Source organism: Prionailurus bengalensis, chromosome B3 (assembly GCF_016509475.1).
Source record: "Prionailurus bengalensis isolate Pbe53 chromosome B3, Fcat_Pben_1.1_paternal_pri, whole genome shotgun sequence".
Taxonomy (NCBI): Eukaryota; Metazoa; Chordata; class Mammalia; order Carnivora; family Felidae; genus Prionailurus; species Prionailurus bengalensis.
In genome coordinates, this window is record NC_057355.1 from 132,740,253 (window position 1) to 132,761,356 (window position 21,104).

At 46.6% G+C, this 21,104-nt stretch overlaps 1 protein-coding gene and 2 long non-coding RNA genes across 3 annotated transcripts in view; 2 read left to right on the forward strand and 1 right to left on the reverse strand.

Annotated features, from left to right (window-relative positions):
• PTPN21 (protein tyrosine phosphatase non-receptor type 21) overlaps window positions 1–21,104 on the reverse strand; it is an 82,067-nt gene that overhangs the window by 11,332 nt on the left and 49,631 nt on the right. The window contains exons 9-13 of the mRNA XM_043556791.1: window positions 17,973–18,060; window positions 16,979–17,058; window positions 7,099–7,159; window positions 6,379–6,463; window positions 964–2,375 (exon numbers count right to left, since the gene is read on the reverse strand). Of these exons, the coding sequence (XP_043412726.1) occupies window positions 964–2,375; window positions 6,379–6,463; window positions 7,099–7,159; window positions 16,979–17,058; window positions 17,973–18,060 (1,726 nt within the window). The remainder of the gene's footprint in view (window positions 1–963; window positions 2,376–6,378; window positions 6,464–7,098; window positions 7,160–16,978; window positions 17,059–17,972; window positions 18,061–21,104) is intronic.
• Window positions 3,554–6,165, forward strand: LOC122469423. The gene is made up of 3 exons (XR_006293465.1): window positions 3,554–3,653; window positions 4,735–4,849; window positions 6,071–6,165. It is a non-coding gene; the product is annotated as an uncharacterized LOC122469423 (long non-coding RNA).
• On the forward strand, window positions 9,865–13,674 carry LOC122469422. Its single transcript, XR_006293464.1, has 4 exons — window positions 9,865–9,967; window positions 10,102–10,169; window positions 10,598–10,728; window positions 13,559–13,674. It is a non-coding gene; the product is annotated as an uncharacterized LOC122469422 (long non-coding RNA).

Consider the following 21,104-nt stretch of genomic DNA (forward strand, 5'->3'; position numbering starts at 1 on the left):
ATGGCAAGTGCTCGGGGGATGGCAGCTAGAGATGATATGTATGCTCTTTTATATTTTGCCCCACATAAGCAAGTGCTTAACTGCTGGTTATTTGCTATACTGAGTATCAAAGAGCTGCATTTTCTCCAAGGGACCTTCCTGGGATCCTCGTTCACTTAATCTTTCTTTGAAAGAGACCTGGGGCTTTCGGGGGCCTGGGTGGCTCATTCAGGTAAGCATCTGACTTTTGGTTTCAGCTCAGGTCATGATCTCACGACCGGTTTGTGGGTTCCAGCCTGGCATGGTGCTCCAGGCTGACAGTGTGGCGCCTGCTTGGGCTTCTCTTTCTGCCCCTTCCCTGCTGGCTCGCTCTCTCACTCTCTCTCAAAATAAATACGCGTTCTTAAAAAATTAAAAAAATAAAGACCTGGAGCTTTCAAGTGTTTTGTCTTGACAAAGTGCCACCTTCCCAACTCCAGAATCACTCTTCAGCCCTCAGAGATCACACACACAGAATTCAAGCAGTATCCACACACTCGGACATCAGCAACACTTCTCTCCAAGGATGCTGCTCTCAGACACCATGCAGCCCCCTGCTGCTGCATCAGCACAGTGTTTCTAACAAGTGGCTAACAAAGCAACCTCACCTAAAGCGGGTGAAAGCTTAACTCCCTTTTCCTTAAGGCTGCATTGGCCAAACCTTTCATTTATTCTTTCCTCTCCATTCCAGAGCCTCCCGCGTTAACCTTTTCACTTCACCTAATTATCTCCAGCAAAACCACTAAAATTCTAACCGATCCAACTGATCCCCCTCATTTCCATAGATAATCCTCAAACTCAAATTATTCCAAATAAGTCCAGAAATAGCGCATGGGGGTGGGAGGCATGGGGGGATGAGAAGAACTCCAAGAGACAAAGCCGAACTGCCAGGAGTCGGAGTCAAGGACAGGACCTGGCCACACACTCGCCACACATTCACCTTACCCCTAGCGGCGGAAGGCCTTCCACGACGTTCTTCTTTCCGGAGAGGAGATCTGACACGGGCCGCTGCTTCAGGGAGTCCCTCCTGGCTCGGTAGCGCCCCGACGTGGTGAGATCAGATTCGGACATGGAGGGCGTGAGCAGCCCCTCTCTGTGGGGTCGAAGGGCCTCCCCGAGATGGGGCCCGGGCTCACGGCCGTGAAGGGGGCCCGGGCCCAGCGCGGCAGGGACCGGGGCGCAGGGCCCGCGGGCCGGGCCAGGCGGAGGCTCGGGGGAGCGGCGGCCCCGCGGCGCGCAGGCCGGCAGCAGGGGCACCTCCAGCGCAGCCACGTCCTCCTCCGGGTCCTCCTCGTCCTCGCTGCTGTGGATCAGCATGGTGGCGTCCGAGAGAGACTTCTTGTGGCCATAGCCCAGGCCTCCCCGCTCGTCCGCCTCGTCCCGCTCGGCCCTCTCTGGGAAGCCGCCGGGCTGGGAGCCCGCAGAGACGGGCCGCGGCGGCGCCGGGTCGGCGGCCGAGGCGGACAGCGTGCGCTCCTTCAGCCGCAGGCCCTCGAGGCTGTGCGCCAGCCCGGCCACCTCGATGCTGTTCCTCTTGTGCAGGTGCGCGCGCCGGGCGGCCGTGAGCGGCTCGCTGACCTCCTGCAGGGAGTGCGCCACCGGCAGGCTGGCCTCCTGGAACGTCTGCACCGAGTGGTGCACGCGCCTGGTGATGAGGTCGGGGTTGCTGCTGCTGATGTACGGGTGGCGGGACAGGTCCGGGGTGCTGTTGGCCGGCCGCGGGGGCGGGTAGGGCGGGGGCGGGCGGTACACCTGCGTGCGCATGATGTTGGGGGCCGGGTAGTCCTGCGCCTGCAGCTGCACGTTGGTCAGCTCGGGCACGCTGACGGCGCCCGCCACGGGCCGCCGCTCGGCGGGGTGCGGGTACGGGGACGGGCTGTGGAAACTGTAGTTGAGGCTGAACGGGTAGTGCGCCGACTGCGGGGAGGCGAAGTGCGCGTGCTCCCGAATCTCCGGCTGGCTGTAGACCAGCGCGTCGGGCCGGCTGTAGGCGTACGAGTTACCGATGTTGAGGTTTCGCAGCGAGCGGCTCTGCCTTTCGGCGGGCACCATTCCCCGGTTGAGCTGCTTCATGACCGTCTCGTAATCCGGGGTCGGGCGGTACGACGGCGGGATCAGGGCGCTGTGGCGGTGTGACGGCACGTAGTCGGGTCTCATGACGTCACTCCCAGTGATGCTCGGGTTGGAGGACATGGGGGAGGGCTGCAGGTAGGGCTGAGGGTTGTTCAGGGAGTTGGTGCTGTGCGCGCTGTATACGCTGCCGTTTCGGATCCGACCGCTGAGGTCAATCTGGGCTCGATCCAGACTCGTCTGGGAGTGGCAATAGTATCCATTCTGGTTGGTGGCAAAGAGGTTATCTGGGAAACAAACACATTTAAAGCGAATGAGCTGGACCAGTTACTCTAGGCGGAAACTGAGATGTGCCCTGAACGCTGCTGACATTTTCGGTGTCGTTTACAAAAATCCATGCAGAAATAACCTGGCTGTACCCGGACTATCTGAATGACCGTGGGCACACTTTCTGGAGCCCGGGCGTCCTCATCTATAGAATGGTGATAGTTCTGCCTGCTCTAAGGGTGGTACTCAGCATCTCAACACCCCCCCGCCCCAGTAAAGATTAACCAAATCTAAGTCCAATATTAAGAGTGCAGTTGTCTTTTTCTGAAAATCAAAAATGTGTTTTACTAGAGATGAAACAGACTTTCTGGAATTCTGGGTAGCTGGAGGCAGAGACACTATTCAGGGCATTGGGCCACTAACTGCTCCCTTCCCCTGGTGGGGATGTGGCCTTGTGGATGTTGAGCTAGTTCAAGTACCGACCATCTATAAATACCTCCTTAAGTGGAATTCTAGGTTGTTTATGGGTTCTTCTAGAATGAAGCCAGAAAGACAAGAACTCTGCGGGTTCTGCTTCTGCAGGTCCAACAGTATCATCAGTTGCTATATACCTCACCAGGGCCCAGAAGCCAGGGAGAATCATGCTAAGCTAGTCACCCCCCTCCCCCACTGCCCGCTCTAGCCCCCGTGCTCCAGTGAGATGGGGATCCACAGCTAGCAGAATCAGGAGCACCATCTCTTCTACGATGGCTGCCTGTGTGCCAGGTAAGGCTGGATGGAGGCATGTTTCTTCTGTCCAATCTGTGGTTCACTGGAAACACCATCACTATTGAGGGTGATTTCTCATGCTTCAAAGAGCAGCAGTCAGGTCCGTCGGGGAACAGTTGGCTTTGAAAAGTATTATTTCTGGGATTACAGAGCTGTGTGATGGTTTAGTGACTAGTGGTTATCGAAGTGAATATGTCAGTCTAGCATATGGACTTTCCTCAGGTGGCACGCAAGCCAGGTAGAAACAGGGCTCAAACACACACTGTATTCTCCCTGCTGACACCGGTGCCTCACCGTCCTGCACTCTTCCCACACCTGGAATGCTTTGCGACCTCGGAGTCCCTGGAGTCACTGGCACCACAGCCTCTCCCTGGTCCTTACTCCAGCCTGTCTGCACTGGCCTGATACCCACCCCTTCTGGTCTCCCTGCCTGCAGGCTCCTCCCTGCACCCCACAGGACATCCCTTTGGGAGCCCGTGTGTGCAGAAGACTATGCTGAGCACTGATGGGGGTAAAAGATGGGAATCCAGGTGAGTAAAGGGGAAAAATGTATATGAAAGTCACAATTCAAGGACATGTTACACTACAAGGAGATAAGTGTGACGGGTCCACGTGGGAGGAGAGAAGGATCACTTCCAGCTCGGGCTGGGTTGATGGGGACAGGGAGGAGAGAATCAAGAACACCCTCACAAAAAATACAGCATTCAAGTGGCCTTTGGGGCAGTGGGGAGGGCCTGCCTGGCTTTCAGCAGCAGCCAGTCAGCCAGTGGGTGCAGGATTACTCTTCCTCACCCCGTGGCCTATGCCAGGCATGGTCATATGACTAGCAGAGGTCAAGGGAAAGGGAGCAGAAGATTGAGAGACAGTTTCCATGCCCCCCTGCCCCCACCACCCTGACCAGTGTTCTAGACAGAAGAGGCCCCTCCAGCAGGAACACAGGGGCAGGCACGTGGGGAGCAGAGCCCTCCTGCCTGCGCATGACAGCCAGGTAACCTGAGCAAGAAGTCACCTTTACTGCATGGGCCACAAGGGTTCCCACAGCCCAGCCTCACTGACCCGAGGGGAACCAGGCACGTGGGCAGGAGAGTACACTACGGGGTCGTGTCAGGGAAAAGGGCGTTCTGAGTGACAGGGCAGCTCGGACAAGGCTGGGAGACCACTTGTGGAGGGCATCCTCGGTTCGGCTGGAGCACAGCGGGAAGGAAGACTGGAAAAGGAGTGTTGGGAATCAGCATGGAGAGGGTGGCACCCCAGGCAGAGGAATGAGAGGAATGGGGAGATGAGAAGAGCCCGGCACTCTCGTGTCCAGCGAACTGGGGAGAGTGCAGGCTGAAGATGGGGCTACAGCTAGCCATGGGGCTGGACTAAACCAGGAGCAGAAGGCCAGGGAGATGGAAGGGATATATGGAGCTAGAGGCAAAAGCATGTGTAATGACTGGGTGTTGAGGTCAAAAAAAAAAAAAAAAAAAAAAAAAGGCCAAATTACCTGCAGTTTGGAATCCAAGTAACCAGGACAGTGACTTCATCACAAAGATGAAGTAAGGACAAGGGGGAGAGGGACAGGCTTATGGGGTAGAGTGATGAGCTGAAATTTAACGTTTTCATCTTCAGCTCATTGTAATCGCGGATACCGTAAGCCAGCACCCCGTGGAGGGCTGTCCGTGTAGTGGCCCCTAAACTGTGACTCTGAGACAGATGGCAGTGCAGGGCCCAGGACCAAGGACAGGTGGGAAACACAGATGTGACAACCATCCCTGCTGAAATCTGAAACGTGGATGGGCTGCTGTGGGAGCCTGCCCAGGGAGGGAAGAAGGCCACAGGCAGACGTTCCCAGGCAGCGAACAACGCTGATGGCACAGGAGGGGGAGGGGAGGGAGAACCAGAGCACTGAAAAGAGACTGTTCAGGAGAGAAATCTGGGACGTGCTGGTGAGGAGGATGCGTGGGGCGCTGGGGACCTGGGAGGGCAGCGGAAGGAATACACGGGTAACAACCACACAGGCACTACTCTCAGAAGCAGCAGGCGGAAAAGGGAAGGGAACAGTAACTCCGACCACTGTTGGAAGAGAGAGGCGTGGCAAGGACAAAGTATTAGGATATCTGCAGACCGAGGAAAAGGGCAGAGTGGTGAGGTAACTCTAACAATGCAGAGAGAAGAGTCTTTACCCAGAGGTGGGGCACCTGGAGGTGCAGAACCAGACGAGGGCAGGGTGCAAGGAGAGGGCAGTGAGGAAGGCAAAAATACCCTGAGGTGCACACTCTGGGAATCCACACCCTGAAGCGCTGTTCCCCTATGGCCTACCAGCCTACCTCACTGGAAATTGTCATCTGTGCACGTAAGGCCCACACACAACACACTCACAACCTACCTCTGGTCCCTTCACACATCACTTCTACCAGTTTCCTACGTGAGAGTCCAACCATACCCCTCCTCTCCCCAATGCCCTTCCTCATTCTGTGCCATGGCATCCACTGTCCCCCCAAACCAGGGGTAGCAACCCCAATCAACTGCCCGCCTTTCTCTCCAGCTGTCTAAATCCACCCGTCTTTCCAGAAAGCCCTTCTCAATCTCCCCAACAGGATGAGACTCTCTTCACATAATTGCTTGCCCTCTCTCCTCAAAACAATCACGCTCTCTTTGTATTTATTTGTGTACTAGTCTTATCCCCTACTATTAGATTTTAAGATTCTTAAGATGTGGAACTACTTCTCTGCACTCAATCTCCTTGGCTTTTAGAGCCCTGTACACAGGGTAGAGAGTAAATGTCTGTGAATGAATGCTTGACATTCAGCTTTGGAGGCACTGCCTTAAATACAGCTCGCTCTACTAATCAAGTGAAAAATAAAAATAAATAAATAAAAATAAAGTTGAAATGTTTAAAGCTTTACAATGGGAAGCTCTCGGGCAGGAAAAAAAAACAAAACGAGCTTGGGATATCTTGTGCCAGAAACAAGGAAGCACTCAAAGGCTAACGGGGGAGTATCAGCAGGACACAGGAGCCGGCCGAAAGGAGCTCCCATGGGCCAAACTCTGGATCATCTGAGTATCAACATCTGATACTGCATATTGCGACACATTTTGAGAAACTGAATCTAATGGCAGCTCCTTCTACGAATCCAGGATGGCTATAACCGTGAAAACAATTGCAAGGTAACATCAGCCAAAAACTGTCCTGGCTCCAAGATCTCCAAGTCTTCATAGATTTATTCAGAGTATAATAATTTTATACAGCATTTCAGAAATAGTGTACTTTACCTTGGGAGGAAGTGTACGGTTCTGTATAATGTCCATTATAATGCAGCTGGGGTTGGGGAGGCATCACATAGGACTGGGGCTTAGGCTAAGGAATGGAAAGTTGGAAACAGAGTTAAAATACATTGCTACCTATGTAATATATGTAAAGTAAGTCTCTGCTGGTTTCTTTCTTTCCATTAAAAAACTTCTAAGGAAGTTAAATATATTATATAGAAAATACACATGGAGACCCTGTAGCTCTTACCATATTTATCATTTTCAGTGTCTCCCAGAATGACAATGCCAAGCCCTGTACAGTGGTATCAGACATCAGAGATCACAAGAAAACATGCTGTATCCCAAAAGTTAAGAGCAAGAAGGAACAAAGTTTCCTATATTCTTCTATAAACATGTGAATATAAAAAGCTTTTATGTAGTATATTTAATCTTCTCAGGCAAAATTAGCTAGTATTTTAAAGATCTACTAACTTCTGATTACTCTTTGCTAATAGTCGAAAATTGTAGTATTAGGTTGGACCTAATATTTAAATATGTGTAATAACATAAATATTACATAAATATTAGGCTCAGCCTACTGCTGTTTCTTTGGTTAAAAACAATCTAATACCAGCACACTTTTGTGGTCCAACTAAAAATTAACACTATCCAAAGGATCTTTTATTAAGGAAGATGATATCACTAAAAGAAAAAAAAGCAATCATAATTTTCCTTCTTTCTTACCAGAGACACCCTTGAAGACGACCTCCTCCGAATTGGGTTCACTGTGACAGTCTGGGTTTGCCTGTAAAAATAAGACATATCACTGAGACATACGTACACATAGTTTTCCTAATTTTGCCAAAGTAAATCAATAAGAAGGTAAAATGATAAATCTGCTAAAGTAAAATGAAGATAAAACTAACCCAATCATAAATTAGAGAAAAGGAAGGAGACTCTCTTTTCCTCACTTGGGGCCTCCCTACTCTGTGGCTACCCAGAAACCCCCCTCGCCCCCCCTCCAGGGTTTGAGCCTCCTGATGCAGCAACATCTGCCTGGACAATGAGAGGATCAGCAGGTACGTCTTTTCCCGGTCTATCAGGTACGTCTTTTCCCGGTCTATCAGGTAGAACCTCTGGAATGAGCATAAGCAGAGAGGGAAAGTGGCAAGGCTTGATCACCCACAAACATGTCACAGAAGCAAGATTCAGTGCACACGTATCTCTCCCGTGGGCCTGGGTTAGCTCTGGGCACCTCCACTAACAGTCCTGAGGGATAACCACCAAATGCCAGTCCAGAAGCCTGAAGCAATGGGACAGGCCTGTAGTTAAAATCTGCTAACCACATCCTACAAACATAATCAAGAGGGAAGTTTATAACTTTGGTAACTTAATCCAGATTTCCTGTAAGAAACTAAGAGAAAACAAAAAATAGAAAATTTGGTTCAGTGGGCCCATGGTACACCCATTTGACTTTTCTATGCAAGAAACTTCTCTCTGGTTTTATTTTTTTTTTAATGTTTTTAAGTTTATTTATTTGTTTAGAGAGACAGAGACAGTGCAAGTAGGGGAGGGCCAGAGAGAGAGAGAGAGAGAGAGAGAGAGAGAGAGAATTCCAAGCAGGCTCCATGCTGCCAGTGCAGAGCCCAATGCAGGGCTCGAACTCACGAAACTGCGAGATCATGACTTGAGCCGAAACCAAGAGTCAGATGCTCAACTGACTGAGCCACCCAGGCATCACTGATTGGTTTTAAATGTATTTTTTAGAAACAAGTGAGAATATTAACAAGTGCAGACTGACATTTATCAGATAATTTGAGATTTTAAATTATTCCCATCAAGTTCCATCTTTGAATAAATAATTACATCAAAAAGGAACAAGACACAAAAAAACCCATGTGTAATTTTATCACTTAAATTTTTTTTTCATGTTTATTTATTTTTGACACAGAGAGAGTGTGAATAGAGGGAGGGGCAGAGAGAGAGGGAGACACAGAATCGGAAACAGGCTCCACACTGTCAGCACAGAGCCCGACGCGGGGCTCGAACTCACAGACCGCGAGATCATGACCTGCACCAAAGTCAGATGCCCAACCGACTGAGCCACCCAGGCGCCCCTAATTTTATCACTTTTAAACAGAGTCAGGATGTTTTTGTTTTATGTGCAATTTATTGCAAATAAGATCTAGGAACCTAAACATAGGATTTTTGGCTTTGTTGTGACTTACATAATTTTCTCAAAGCACTTTTTAATTAAAAAAAAAATTTTTTTTTTTTTTTAAGTAAGCTCTGTGCTCAACGGGGCTAGAACTCACAACCCCAAGATCAAAGAGTTTGTATGCTCTACTGACTGAGTCAGCCAGGAACCTCTCAAAGCACTTTTTTTTTTAATTGATGAAATAAATATGTAAATGTTTATTTATTTCTGAGAGAGAGAGAGAGAGAGAGAGAGAGAGAGAGAGAGAGAGAGAGAGAGAGACCATGAGCAGAGGAGGGGCAGAGAGAGAGGCAGACACAGAATCCGAAATAGGCTCCAGGCTCTGAGCCGTCAGTACAGAGCCCAACGTGGGTCTTGAACCCATGAAACGTGAGATCATGACCTGAGCTGAAGTCGGATGCTTCCCAGGTGCCCCACAAAGTACAAAGGTTTTTTCAAAAAAACCTTCCACCATCTGTTTCTGGGTCATGAGCTTATGTGACACATAAATACTAATTACAAAAGTATTTTGTGACCTTTGCTTATAGTGTTCTAAGGACTAATTACTAGAAAATCCAGAATCACAAGGTAAACAGTCCATTTAATCAACAAATTTACCATAATCTTAGCATCTTAACAATTAGTATCCTGTATTCAAACCCTGAAAATTAGCTTATTTTTATAAGACTTTTGAGATAAAATAAAACTAGTGCTTATTATTTCTGATTAAAAACCATCACCAAATTGGGGCACCTGATGGATGGGTCAGTCTGTTAAGTGTCTGGCTCTTGATATCAGCTCAGATCATGATCTCAGGGTTCATGAGTTCAAGCCCCGCATTGGGCTCTGCACTGACAGTGCAGGGCCTGCTTGGGATTGTCTCCCTCTCTCTGTCCTTCCCCCACTTGCTCACGCACGCTCTCTCTCTCTCTCTCTCTCTCTCTCTCAAAATAAATAAATAAATACAACTTTAAATTAAAAAAAAAAAACCATCACCAAATCAGAGGACAGAGAGAGACAGAGCATGAACGGGGGAGGGGCAGAGAGAGAGGGAGACACAGAATCGGAAACAGGCTCCAGGCTCTGAGCCATCAGCCCAGAGCCTGACGCGGGGCTCGAACTCACGGACCGCGAGATCGTGACCTGGCTGAAGTCGGACGCTTAACCGACTGCGCCACCCAGGCGCCCCTACTAGTTGATTTTTTTAAATTAAATGCTTTTTGTAATAATTTTCTTTTATTATCATCAAAATGTGTTAAGGTTGTTGCTAAAGAAGAAGTGTCTCTTTTCCAAAGAATATTCCATCTGCCAGAATTTATGTAACTCAACAACGACACAACCGATGTGAATTCTGTCGGGCTGCAAGAATACCCAAAGCATTATCGGTCCTAATTGAGGCCTCCTCGGGGAAACAAGGTGGGAAGGTGCACCGTGTTGTTTTATTAAACGCTCACTCACTGTACATTAAAACACTCCTTAAAATCAGCATCCACAATCTGAAGGCATTTTGTAGCCTTGAAGTTTACTTTGCCTCTGCTTATTCCCCGTAGGTTTAGGCAGAAGTGGGTCCTCTGAAGCTCGCATTTAGTCCACTGTCCAAACGGACTGAACTTTTAAGGTACTATAAATTCAAAATTCAGAGACGGGAAGAAAGGGCTGGTAGAGTACAACAACATGTCCCGAGTTGCCCAGCCTCGGGCAAAAATAAAACTTGAATGTGTTAAATTAAAAATGCAGAGATGCAGAGCTTAGAAGCATAGGCAGGAACTCCCACACGCGATATCTATTTTGGCGCCCTTGCTGGGAGCACCCGGTGTGGAAGCGACTCTGCCCGCTGCAGAGGCTGCTTCTTGCTAAACACAAACAAACTGAACATGTCTTTCTCCCGCCAAACGGTCTGGCTAGGCAGCCTTGCCTTCGGTTCTAATAGTCTACCTCCCCTTTCTTCCTGCTGCCGTTCTTGTAAATGCAGCTTACTGAGAGGTCAGCCATCCTTACCTGAGTGTACAAGAGAAAATGGCATAACTGCTGGTTGGTGTTTTCCAGACTCTGGGGGCAGTTACTGTGCTGATGGGTGCTGCTAAAAATGAGACAGCCGAAGAACTCTTAGGGGAAAAAAAAAATCACTGGAATGTGTGCACCAGAGAAGACAAACTAAGTATATGCTGCTGGCCCAGGTAAAATGAATATTACTTACTGAAGCAGCGCTAAGGGCTGAACGTGATTATTTCACGGAATCTGAACAACAACACCATAAAGGATGCCAGTTATTATCTGGATTTTACAGACAAGGAAACGGATACTTAGATTAAGGGAACTGCTCTTGGTCACATGACAAATAAGTAGCAGAACCGGCACTGGAACCAGGCAGGTCTGTCAGGTTATAGAGCACAGGCTCCTAGCGACTGATTATTTTCCCACCCCCTCCCCAGCCCCAGCCGATCTGTAAGCTCCATGGAGGCGCGAGGACATAAAGGTATCACTGGTGCCTGGCACAAAAGGAAGGCCTCAAATGTTTGCCAAACAAACGAGTGACATTGTGAGTAAAGGACTGAAGCAGATACCGATTACTGAGCATTTACAGTTGAGCTCGTTTCTTTTTTTTTTTTTTTAAGTTTATTTATTCTGAGAGAGAGAGAGCACGCAAGCAGAGGGGGGACAGAGAGAGAATCCCAGGCAGGCTTCACACTGACAACGCGTAGCCAGATGCGGGACTCCAACTCTTGAAACTGTGAGATCGAGTCAGACGCCTAACCAACTGAGCCACCCAGGCATGCCGGACTCCTATTTCTAAGAGCTGTCTCAATTTTGCTGTGTGAGCTTCCTTTCTTATTGGTTTATAGCTGGTGAAGAGGAGACTGTGGTGAATGAAAAATGTGTTGGATGGTGGAAATACCTACAAATGTTGGTCTCAATGACTTTCTCTGATGGGACAGGGTTACTCCATCTTCTTCCAGGCCTCCTCCAGGCTCTTCAAACCCTGCAGTGGGCTTACAAGAAAGTGCAACCCCATTCCCCTCCAGGAAGCACCTCGTTCAGTCAGTGTTCTGGCCAGAATTTCCAGAACAAAAGTGGGCACACATACCAGCCCTGTCACTAGGCTCAGCAAGCAGCCTTCCGGTGACTGAAATTCAGCTTTCCCTCTAAACTAAGTCTCTTGAAACCTTTATCACCTGGCTCTACAGCTTGGGGGATACCAAGCTCCCCAAGAATGTTTCTCTCCCAGTCTTTTTCTCATATGAATTAGAGAGACTGATTACAGCAGGACAATTCTGAGGTCTGGAAGAAGGTTTGTGACCTAACAGATTGACATTATTTCATTTAATTCCTAATCCAACCCTAAGGAATAGTCACATTCTTCTCTCATTTAAAAAAATTTTAAATGTTTTTATTTTATTTTTGAGAGAGAGACACAGTGAGAGCAGGGGAGGGGCAGAGAGAGAGGGAGACAGAATGTGAAGCAGGCTCCAGGCTCTGAGCTGTCAGCGCAGAGCCCGACGAGGGGCTTGAACTCACAGACTGCAAGATCATGACCTGAGCCGAAGTCAGACGCCCAACCGACTGAGCCACCCAGACGCCCCATTCTTCTCTCATTTTTAAGGCTTGGGTGACATCCAAAGCTGATTCTGCTACTTAAAGTACCTTGCTTATTATTATTTTTAAAGCTTTATTTTGAGAGAGAATGCGCACGTGCACACGTGAGCAGGGGAGGGGCAAAGAGAGAGGGAGAGAGAATCCCAAGCAGGCTCTGTGCTGATGGCACAGATGCAGGGGCTCAAACTCACAAACTGGGAGATCATGACCTGAGCTGAGATCAAGAGTCTGTCACTTAACCGACTGAGCCACCCAGGTGCCCCTAAAGTACCTTGTTTAAAAGTGGAGGGAGGGAGCAAGTCATTCTATAAATTCTAAAATATACTCATCTGGGTCAAGTTTGGATGAATCAAACGAGGCCATCCAAAACACCATTTTATTATATGTCAGGACCAGCAGGGGGTTGGGCGGAGGACAACACTCTAGGAGCAAAATCCTCTTTCTATACAAGTAGAATCATCTCCTGAGACCCCAGGTGCCCCAGGCTGACCCAGCCGTCCAGAATCCACTGTCCAATTTCAGGCTTGATGCAGTTTCATCAGATGCCCATCACCCTATCGGCTGACCCGTCTGGACCATGAGAATGAATCTACCAATACTTCAGGATCATTATAATATTAAATGTGACTGAACAGTCTAGGTTGAGAGCCTTAAAAGAAATGACTATAGGGGCGCCTGGGTGGCTAAGTCAGTTAAGCATCTAACTTCAGCTCAGGTCATGATCTCCTAGTTTATGGGCTCCAGCCCTGTGTTGGGCTCTGTGCTGACAGTTTGGAGCCTGGAACCTGAAGATTCTGTGTCTCCCTCTCTCTCGGCCCCTCCTCTGCTCGTGCTCTCTCTCTCTCAAAAATAAATAACATTTAAAAAAAAATGTTTTTAAAGACATGACCATAAAATTTAAAGTTATTTTCAGTTTTATCACCCATCAAAACATTAAAAGCTAAGAATTCATTTACTTCACCTGAGAGCAAGTGCTGATAGTGAACTGTGGTAGTTTCCTACAGAATGAAGCAGGGATCCTCCATGAATGGCTCATGGATATGGACTTCCTTAAATCTACTGGATGTACAGAGATTAAAAACAAAATATGGAAAATACTCCTTCAAACATAATTATTTCATCTCTGAAACACTCATATGTTTTCTTTATATAGATATATGCAACTGAAGGCCCTATGAATGTAATTTTATTTATGTTTAGCAAGAAACAGCAATATGACTAAACTTAGATTTCTAAAACTGAATTTCTTTCTTTTCCATCTGAACTTTAAAATCATTAGCAGGTGATGATTTGCCAAAAAAACTCCTTAAAAAAAAAGGCATTAACACCAACCTGTATGGATGCCTACTTGGAAAGAGATTGCAGTTTGTAGTTTATTCCAAATGATTGATTTGATTCTCCATTATTTTCCAGAGGAGGAATCACTGAAGAAATGATGGTTCGCTATTATAAATACTCTTAAACTTATGAAAAGGCTGTGTTCTGACAGAGTGCATATCTACTGCTTGGATCTCAGAACACTACTTCTGCATGAAAATAATGTCACACGTGATTAGGTAACCAGGCCAGTCCAGGAGAGCCCCGAATGTGACCGCTGTGGACTAGTAGCACCGCTGAATCTGGCCACCAGGGGAAGCACATTCATGCACAAATACATCCGGAGCCGCACGCCAGCAGCCGGCAGAGAAAGCAGGGCTCCCCCTCCCGGTCAGTCAGTGCTTTCCACATCCCACCACCAGAGGAACAGTGGGACTCAGAGAAAAACACGCTGGCTCCCCTGCAGGGTCATCCCTGGTCATTTCCTTTTCCTTCCTGAGTCCCAAAGACGGGTCTGCCCTGTGCATGGTTATTCCTAACCAGTTTCTCTTCACACCTTGGCTCCCTATAAAACAGAAAGCACTTCCACAGCCTTTCCTCTTCCTTCCTGGCCTTAAGGGACAAATGTCCTTTCAAGATTTTTCCCCCCCAATTACAATCAGGAGTAAAAGGAAATCAACAAGGAACAAAAGGGCTCTTCTCCCCTCTGACACCCATCTCTGTCTCATCTCTGTCTCACTCAGGCTTCCATCATTCACTAAGCCTTAGGTACAAGGTGCCTTGCCAGACACTGGGGCACCACCGGACAAGACGGACAAACCAAGTCCACATAGAACAGCAGGCACATGACGCGCTAGCAGCCTGGCGTGGTGGTTGGCAGCACCGGTTGTGCCGCAGGGCCACGACAGTGGGGGTCTCTGAACCTTCATCCACCAAAAGACATTAAGAATTGCACCAAACAGGGCTGTTGTAGTGGTTAAAGGAAATAATGCTTGACATAGAGGAAATACCTACTGAATCAGAAAGTGGTAGAAAACAACCAGAACTTTGAGAATGGCACTGAGGACTTAGCAAACTAAATGCACGGTGGCCTCCAGGATGGCTGCACTTAAACTGGATCTGGAAGAACAACCAAGAGTCTGCCAGAGAAGGGGAGAAAGAGGGCATTCCAGCAAGGCCTGGGGCTGCAAGAGGCACCAGCATTGTAGGAGCTATGGGCACCAGGGCCAGCATCAAGGGCAGATGAGCCCAGAGGAGGATCACGGGAGTCTTGTGCTTAATGTCATAGCTAAGGAAGGCGGGGGTGGGGGGTGGGGGGGGGGGGGGAGACAGGCTCCAATGTGGTTCTGAGCTATAACTTTGGGAGAAGTGCTACACCTTTTGCTCATCCATCCAGAAAACTGGCTGGAGCCAGGGGAGGTGGGCCCGAGAGCCAGATGAGAGGCAGCTACAATGGGACAGGGGAGAAAGGACAGCATAGAGAAAGCTTGTAGGGATGACGCAAAACCTTTCAAGTCTCAGTTTAGAGGTCACTCTGCTGAGAAGCCTTTCCTACGTTGGCAGTTCTGAGTTAGGTACCCTTTCTCCGAAGGGCCCCTACGGCACCACGGGCATCCCAAATCAGACCTCTTAACATGCATTTCTATAGATTCCTTCAACAAATCCATCAAGGCCTGCTGTGGGCCAGCCCCTTATTCAGCACTGGGAACACAGGGGTTAATAAGAGAGTGTCGGCCCTCTGTGGCTCTCTGTGCTGCTGTGGCACTTACCTGCTGAGAACAAGTAAACAAGCAGATATACAAATTCAGGTGGTACTAAGTACTATGATGAAGAATCAAATAGGGCAAGGGGATACAGAGAGACAGGTAGGCAGGGAAGGGGTCCCCAGGGCAGCTACGGTCAGCCTCTCTGAAGAGGGCCTCCTCTGATCAGACAACTGATGTAGTGGGAGAATGAGGCATGCAAAGGAAAAGCATTTCAGGCAGAGGAAGGGGCAAGCACAGCATCTCTAAGGGCAGAACATGTTCACAGACCAGAAAGGACACTAGTGTGGCTGGGAAAGGGTGAGCAGGAGGAGGGTGTGAAGGAAATAAGGCAGGAACCAGGCAAGGACCAGATCGTGGACAGCTTTGTGCTTTCAAGTATGATGAAATTCCAGTGCAGGGTTTTAAGAAGAGTGATAGGATCTGACCCCTATTAAACTAAGACCAGTCTGGCTGACTTATGGAAAGCAGGCTAAAGGCACGGCAGGTACCGAAACAAGGAGGGTATCAGAAGGCTACTGCAGTATTCTAGATTAGAAACACTGATGGCCTGGCACTGAGTTGTTAGTGGAGCAGGTGGTCAAAGTGGTCACATTTCAGATATATTTTGAAGGCACAGCTTGCTGATGCATTGGGTGTGGGATGAAATAAACAAGAATCAAGTGGGAATTAAGTAGGTTTGGGGCTTGGGCAACGGGGTGAATATGGAGTGTTGCCACTTATCGAATGAGAAAGGGTAAGGAAGAGGCAGATTTGGGGGCAGGAAGAGAAAGAGCATGTCAAGAGTTTCGTTTTAGACACAGCAAATCTGGGATGCCTCTTAAGTCACCAAGTGTAGACATCAAGTAGGCAGTTGGCTGTGCTCAGGGAGAGGACTGAGCTAGAAATAAAATCGGAGGCACTTCCAGCAGACAGATGCGATCTGTAAGCCTGACACAAGGTGAATCCCCTGGAGAACGAGCATAGGTGGGAAAGAGGTCTGAGGATTACACCAGCAAAGGTGACTGAGAAGAAACGGCCCAGAAAGAGGAAAAGCAGGAGAGGGTGGGGTCTTGGCAGCCAAGGAGGAGAAGAGTGCAGAAGGGAAGGGGTGGCCAGAGGTTAAGTGCTGCTGAGTGGTCCAGTGAAAGAACTTCTGTGGTCCTGACAGGACCATGGGATGAAGGTCATTGTCACCGTGACAAGCAGTGTCAGTGTGTGGCAGCTAGGGGAAGCAGGGCAGAAAGAAGGAGAGAAAATAAGTCTATACAACTCCTTTGAAGAAATTTGCTATATAGGAGAGCAGAGATATGGAGCCGTGGACGGATGGCGTGTGGAATGAAGGCCAAGTGTTTTAAGAGATGCAATATTATAGCATGTTTGTATGCTTATGGGAATGATCCAGCAGAACGGGGCAAGCCCATGGGGCCAAGAAAAATATTCCTTAGGAAGAGAAGGTATAAATTCTCCAAACGGCTTGACAAGCTGCATAATTACTCAAAATGCCAATAAAAAAAAATTCTCTTTTTAAATTTCAAGAATCAGTGATTCTAGTAAATAGGTGAAGAAAATCTTAGAGGCATATCTGTAGTTATTAGAAGTCATCCAAAGATAAAATGAAACAATATTTTTGAGAACTATTTTAACACACAGTTTATGTCCTAAAACTGTTATTTTCTACAAATTTTTCCTTTCTAAATGACACGATACAGCTCAAGATGAAAACTCCTAACCTCATTATTTTCTACAATTTCCATGAACAGGATGTACTCACAGGCTGCATTGATTTAGTCTGTAGAATTTGTGTCGCGCAACACAGAGTCTCCACACGTATTTTGCGGTTTCCATGTCTTCCTAGCAAATGAAATATGCATAAAGTAAATGAAAATACATTTACAACTTGATACAGAGTTTGTCGGAGAACAAGACATGACTGGGGGATATAATATCCCGACTCTTTCAAACACACCGACTCTTTCATTTTCTAATGCTGCGCCTATCATATGAAGGCTCTAATTAGGATTTAAATTAGGAAGACCAAAAACAAAAAAAATGTTCTAAGGGTATGACTCTTACACTGAACAGTTTCAGATGACTTAGAAATTTTAAAAATTATGAAAATATCAACTTGTATTTTGACAAATAGATACTCAAAGACAATTTAAAAAAAAGCATTTGACTTGGTGACTCAACACTGCCTTTGTCAAGAGAGCAATTAACTGTGAAATAATATTTCTACAGAGGCATTCACTTAGCAATGTAAATTAATATGTTAGTACTTACTTTCTCTCCTATTTAGTCCCTTTAGTTTACTTTAAAGATCACCATACCAGATAGTATTTATTCAAGGACTCATTCATTCGACAATATTTACTGAGCAACTACTTTTTGCCAAGTGCTATTATGCAAAATGTTATTAATATTTTATGTTTTATAAAAGTACTAAATATTATAATTTTACTTTTTTTAATGTTTATTTATTTTTGAGAGAGAGAGAGAGAGTGAGAGCGAGCATGAGTAGGGGAGGGGCAGAAAGGGAGGGGGACAGAGGATCTGAACAGGCTCTGTGTGGACAGCCCAATGCGGGGCTCAAACTCACGAACATGAAATCATGACCTGAGCCGAAGTCAGACACTCAACCAACTGAGCCACCAAGGTGCCCCAAATATAATTTTAATGCCACCTCCCTCCCCAAACATGCACAATGAAATGCTAACTTGTTAACTTCTAGGGAAAACGTTCCAGGCAGATTCCTAGTGTTTACTCACAGTTTGAAACTGGATGGTCTCCTCTTTACTGGCCAGCTCTAATGCAAAAAAGGACTTATTGTGGGACATGTGAGCAATATCATGCCACCTACAGAATAACAAATAGAAAACAGCAATGTGAGTGTCACTAGAAGATGGAACATAGGATTTTTCCTTCTCGAGCTTGATGTGTAAGTTAATATTTGTTAATCGTCTTAAAAAGAAAACAGTTGTTTTAATCAGCTGGGATGCATCTTCTCGTTGAAGTGACAACAGCTAGTTGCAAAAAGTAAATATATGTAGACTAGGTGAAGGCAAACAGTACTTAAAAACATTAAGATCTGTCTATTCTCATTTGCCAGATTAGTTTGATCAAAGAGGCCTTTCTGAGCTGGTTGCCAATGCCTCCTTCATTCATTCAACAAACATCCATTGTAACAATGCCCGAAATCGTGTTAGGTCCCAGGGATACTAAGATCAGTAAGGTACGGTGCTTCCCTCAAAGAAACACAGTTGGAGGGTGGGGATGAGAGAGAGAACATAGACACAAGCAAGTACCATTAAGTTTTTCAGGTAAACAAGGCACAAAGGTGGAGGAGGGGTGCTCTAAAAAGCTTCAGGGTGAAACAAAGATCAAATGCCAGGAACCCCAAGAGTGAACTACTCCGGGTGTGTTCATCAGGTTTCAAACTCTGATCCTGTATTTGCTAACTGTATTTTACCAAGTTTAGATTTTATATATTAATCTTTTATTACATAACATATAATTTTATAAAAGGGAAAAATGGATCTGAAAGAAATTTTACCTCTCTTCATCCTTCTCCATTACATTAGATTTATTTATCTTAAATATATTATTTTTTTTAAGAGAGACAGAAGGCGCAAGTGAGTGAGAAGTAGAGGGAAAGAGAGAATCCAAGAGGGGCAGAGAGAGAGAAAGAGAGAGAGAGAGAGAGAGAGAGAGAGAGAGAGAAGCGGGGCTCAAGCTCACCCAATGTGGGACTCAAACTCATGAACCATGAGATCACCATCAGCTCAGCAACTGAGCTGAAATCAGATGCTTTACGACTGGGCCACCTAGATGCTCTATCTTAAATTTATTTAAATAAATAAAATTAATTTTTTGTGATTCAGTGTTTAATTGTTAAACCTAAAGATTCTCAGCATCATTATTAAAGAAGGCTATTTTAAAAATTCGTACCCGGGGCGCCTGGGTGGTGCAGTCGGTTAAGCGTCCGACTTCAGCCAGGTCACGATCTCGCGGTCCGTGAGTTCGAGCCCCGCGTCGGGCTCTGGGCTGATGGCTCAGAGCCTGGAGCCTGTTTCCGATTCTGTGTCTCCCTCTCTCTCTGCCCCTCCCCTGTTCATGCTCTGTCTCTCTCTGTCCCAAAAATAAAAAAAAATAAATAAAAAAAAAACGTTGAAAAAAAAAAATAAAAATTCGTACCCAGTGAGATAAAAGAAGCTGGCTGGATGCCTCCAGTTTTCATAGGGCCCTTCGGGCACTGTCAGAGTCCTGCCCTGCTGGTGCAGTCCAGATCCTTTTCTGCCCCCTGACCCCCAACTCACACTTAGAAGACTTAAATGAGCAACTTAGGGCCATGAGAGCAATTGCCAAAGGGGAGTGCTGCTGGACCGAGGGCAGTACAGTCTGGGAGTGGGTTTATGCTCCCCACACTGGGTACACCATGGTCAAAATCACCATGGAGAATTCAGAGCCCAAAAGGCAGTAGTAAAGGAAAATAAGGAAACTAAAGGAAATAAAGGAAGGAATGTCAGCTTAGAGGAAAAAAAATCTTCAAAGGAAAACCTAGTCCTCAAGAAGAAACAGTCAGAATGGTTTTTAGAGAACTTGAATAGTGGGGAATTAAGTTTCTTTTAATAAAAGAAGCCATTTGAAGATGCGGAGAAAGAGGATCTCTTTTTTTTTTTTTTAATTTTTTTTTCAACGTTTATTTATTTTTGGGACAGAGAGAGACAGAGCATGAATGGGGGAGGGGCAGAGAGAGAGGGAGACACAGAATCGGAAACAGGCTCCAGGCTCTGAGCCATCAGCCCAGAGCCCGACGCAGGGCTCGAACTCACGGACCGCGAGATCGTGACCTGGCCGAAGTCGGACGCTTAACCGACTGCGCCACCCAGGCGCCCCAAGAGGATCTCTTTTGTACTGTTGCTGGGAATGCAGACTGATGCAGCCATTCTGGGAAACAGTATGGAGGTTCCTCAAAAAATTAAAAATAGAACTACCCTACCACCCAGCAACTGCACTACTAGGTATTTATCTAAGGGATACAGGTGTGCTGTTTCGAAGGGGCACATGCACCTCCATGTTTATAGCAGCACTATCAACAATAGCCAAAGTATGGAAAGAGCCCAAATATCCATCGACGGATGAGTGGATAAAGAAGATGTGGTATATATACACAATGGAGTATTACTCGGCAATCAAAAAGAATGAAATATTGCCATTTGCAACTACGTGGATGGAACTAGAGGGTAATATGCTAAGCAAAATTAGTCAGAGAAAGACAAATATCATATAACTTCACTCATGTGAGGACTTTAAGATACAAAACAGATGAACATAGGGAAGTAAAGCAAAAATAATATAACCAGGGAGGGGGACAAAAACATAAGAGACTCTTAAACATGGAGAACAAACAGAGGGTTACTTGGAGGGGTTGTGTTGGGGGGGGGGGGATGAGCTAACTGGGTAAGGGACATTAAGGAATCTACTCCTGAAATCATTGTTGCACTATATGCTAACTAACTTGGATGTAAATTAAAAAAATAAACAAATAAATTTTTTAAATAAATAAATAAATAATAAAAATAAAAGAGGCCATTTAACGCAGTGGTTAATCTGTGGAGAATCTGAGTTTAAGTGGAGAATCTGAGTTCTTGGTTACGCCAGTTTATAATTGGGTGACCTTAGACAAATCACTCCATTTTTCTAAGGCTCAATTAAACCATGTGGAAAGTGGTGGTAGTACCATCTACTCAGAGTTGTAAAGATCACATGAAAAAATACACAGAGAGCACTCAGCACAGAACCTGGCTCATGACAAGCACTCAATAAATAGTACACACAAAGGAACCCAGAACCAAAACTGATATAATGTTTTACTGCTCTACAAAAACAATATAAACTTT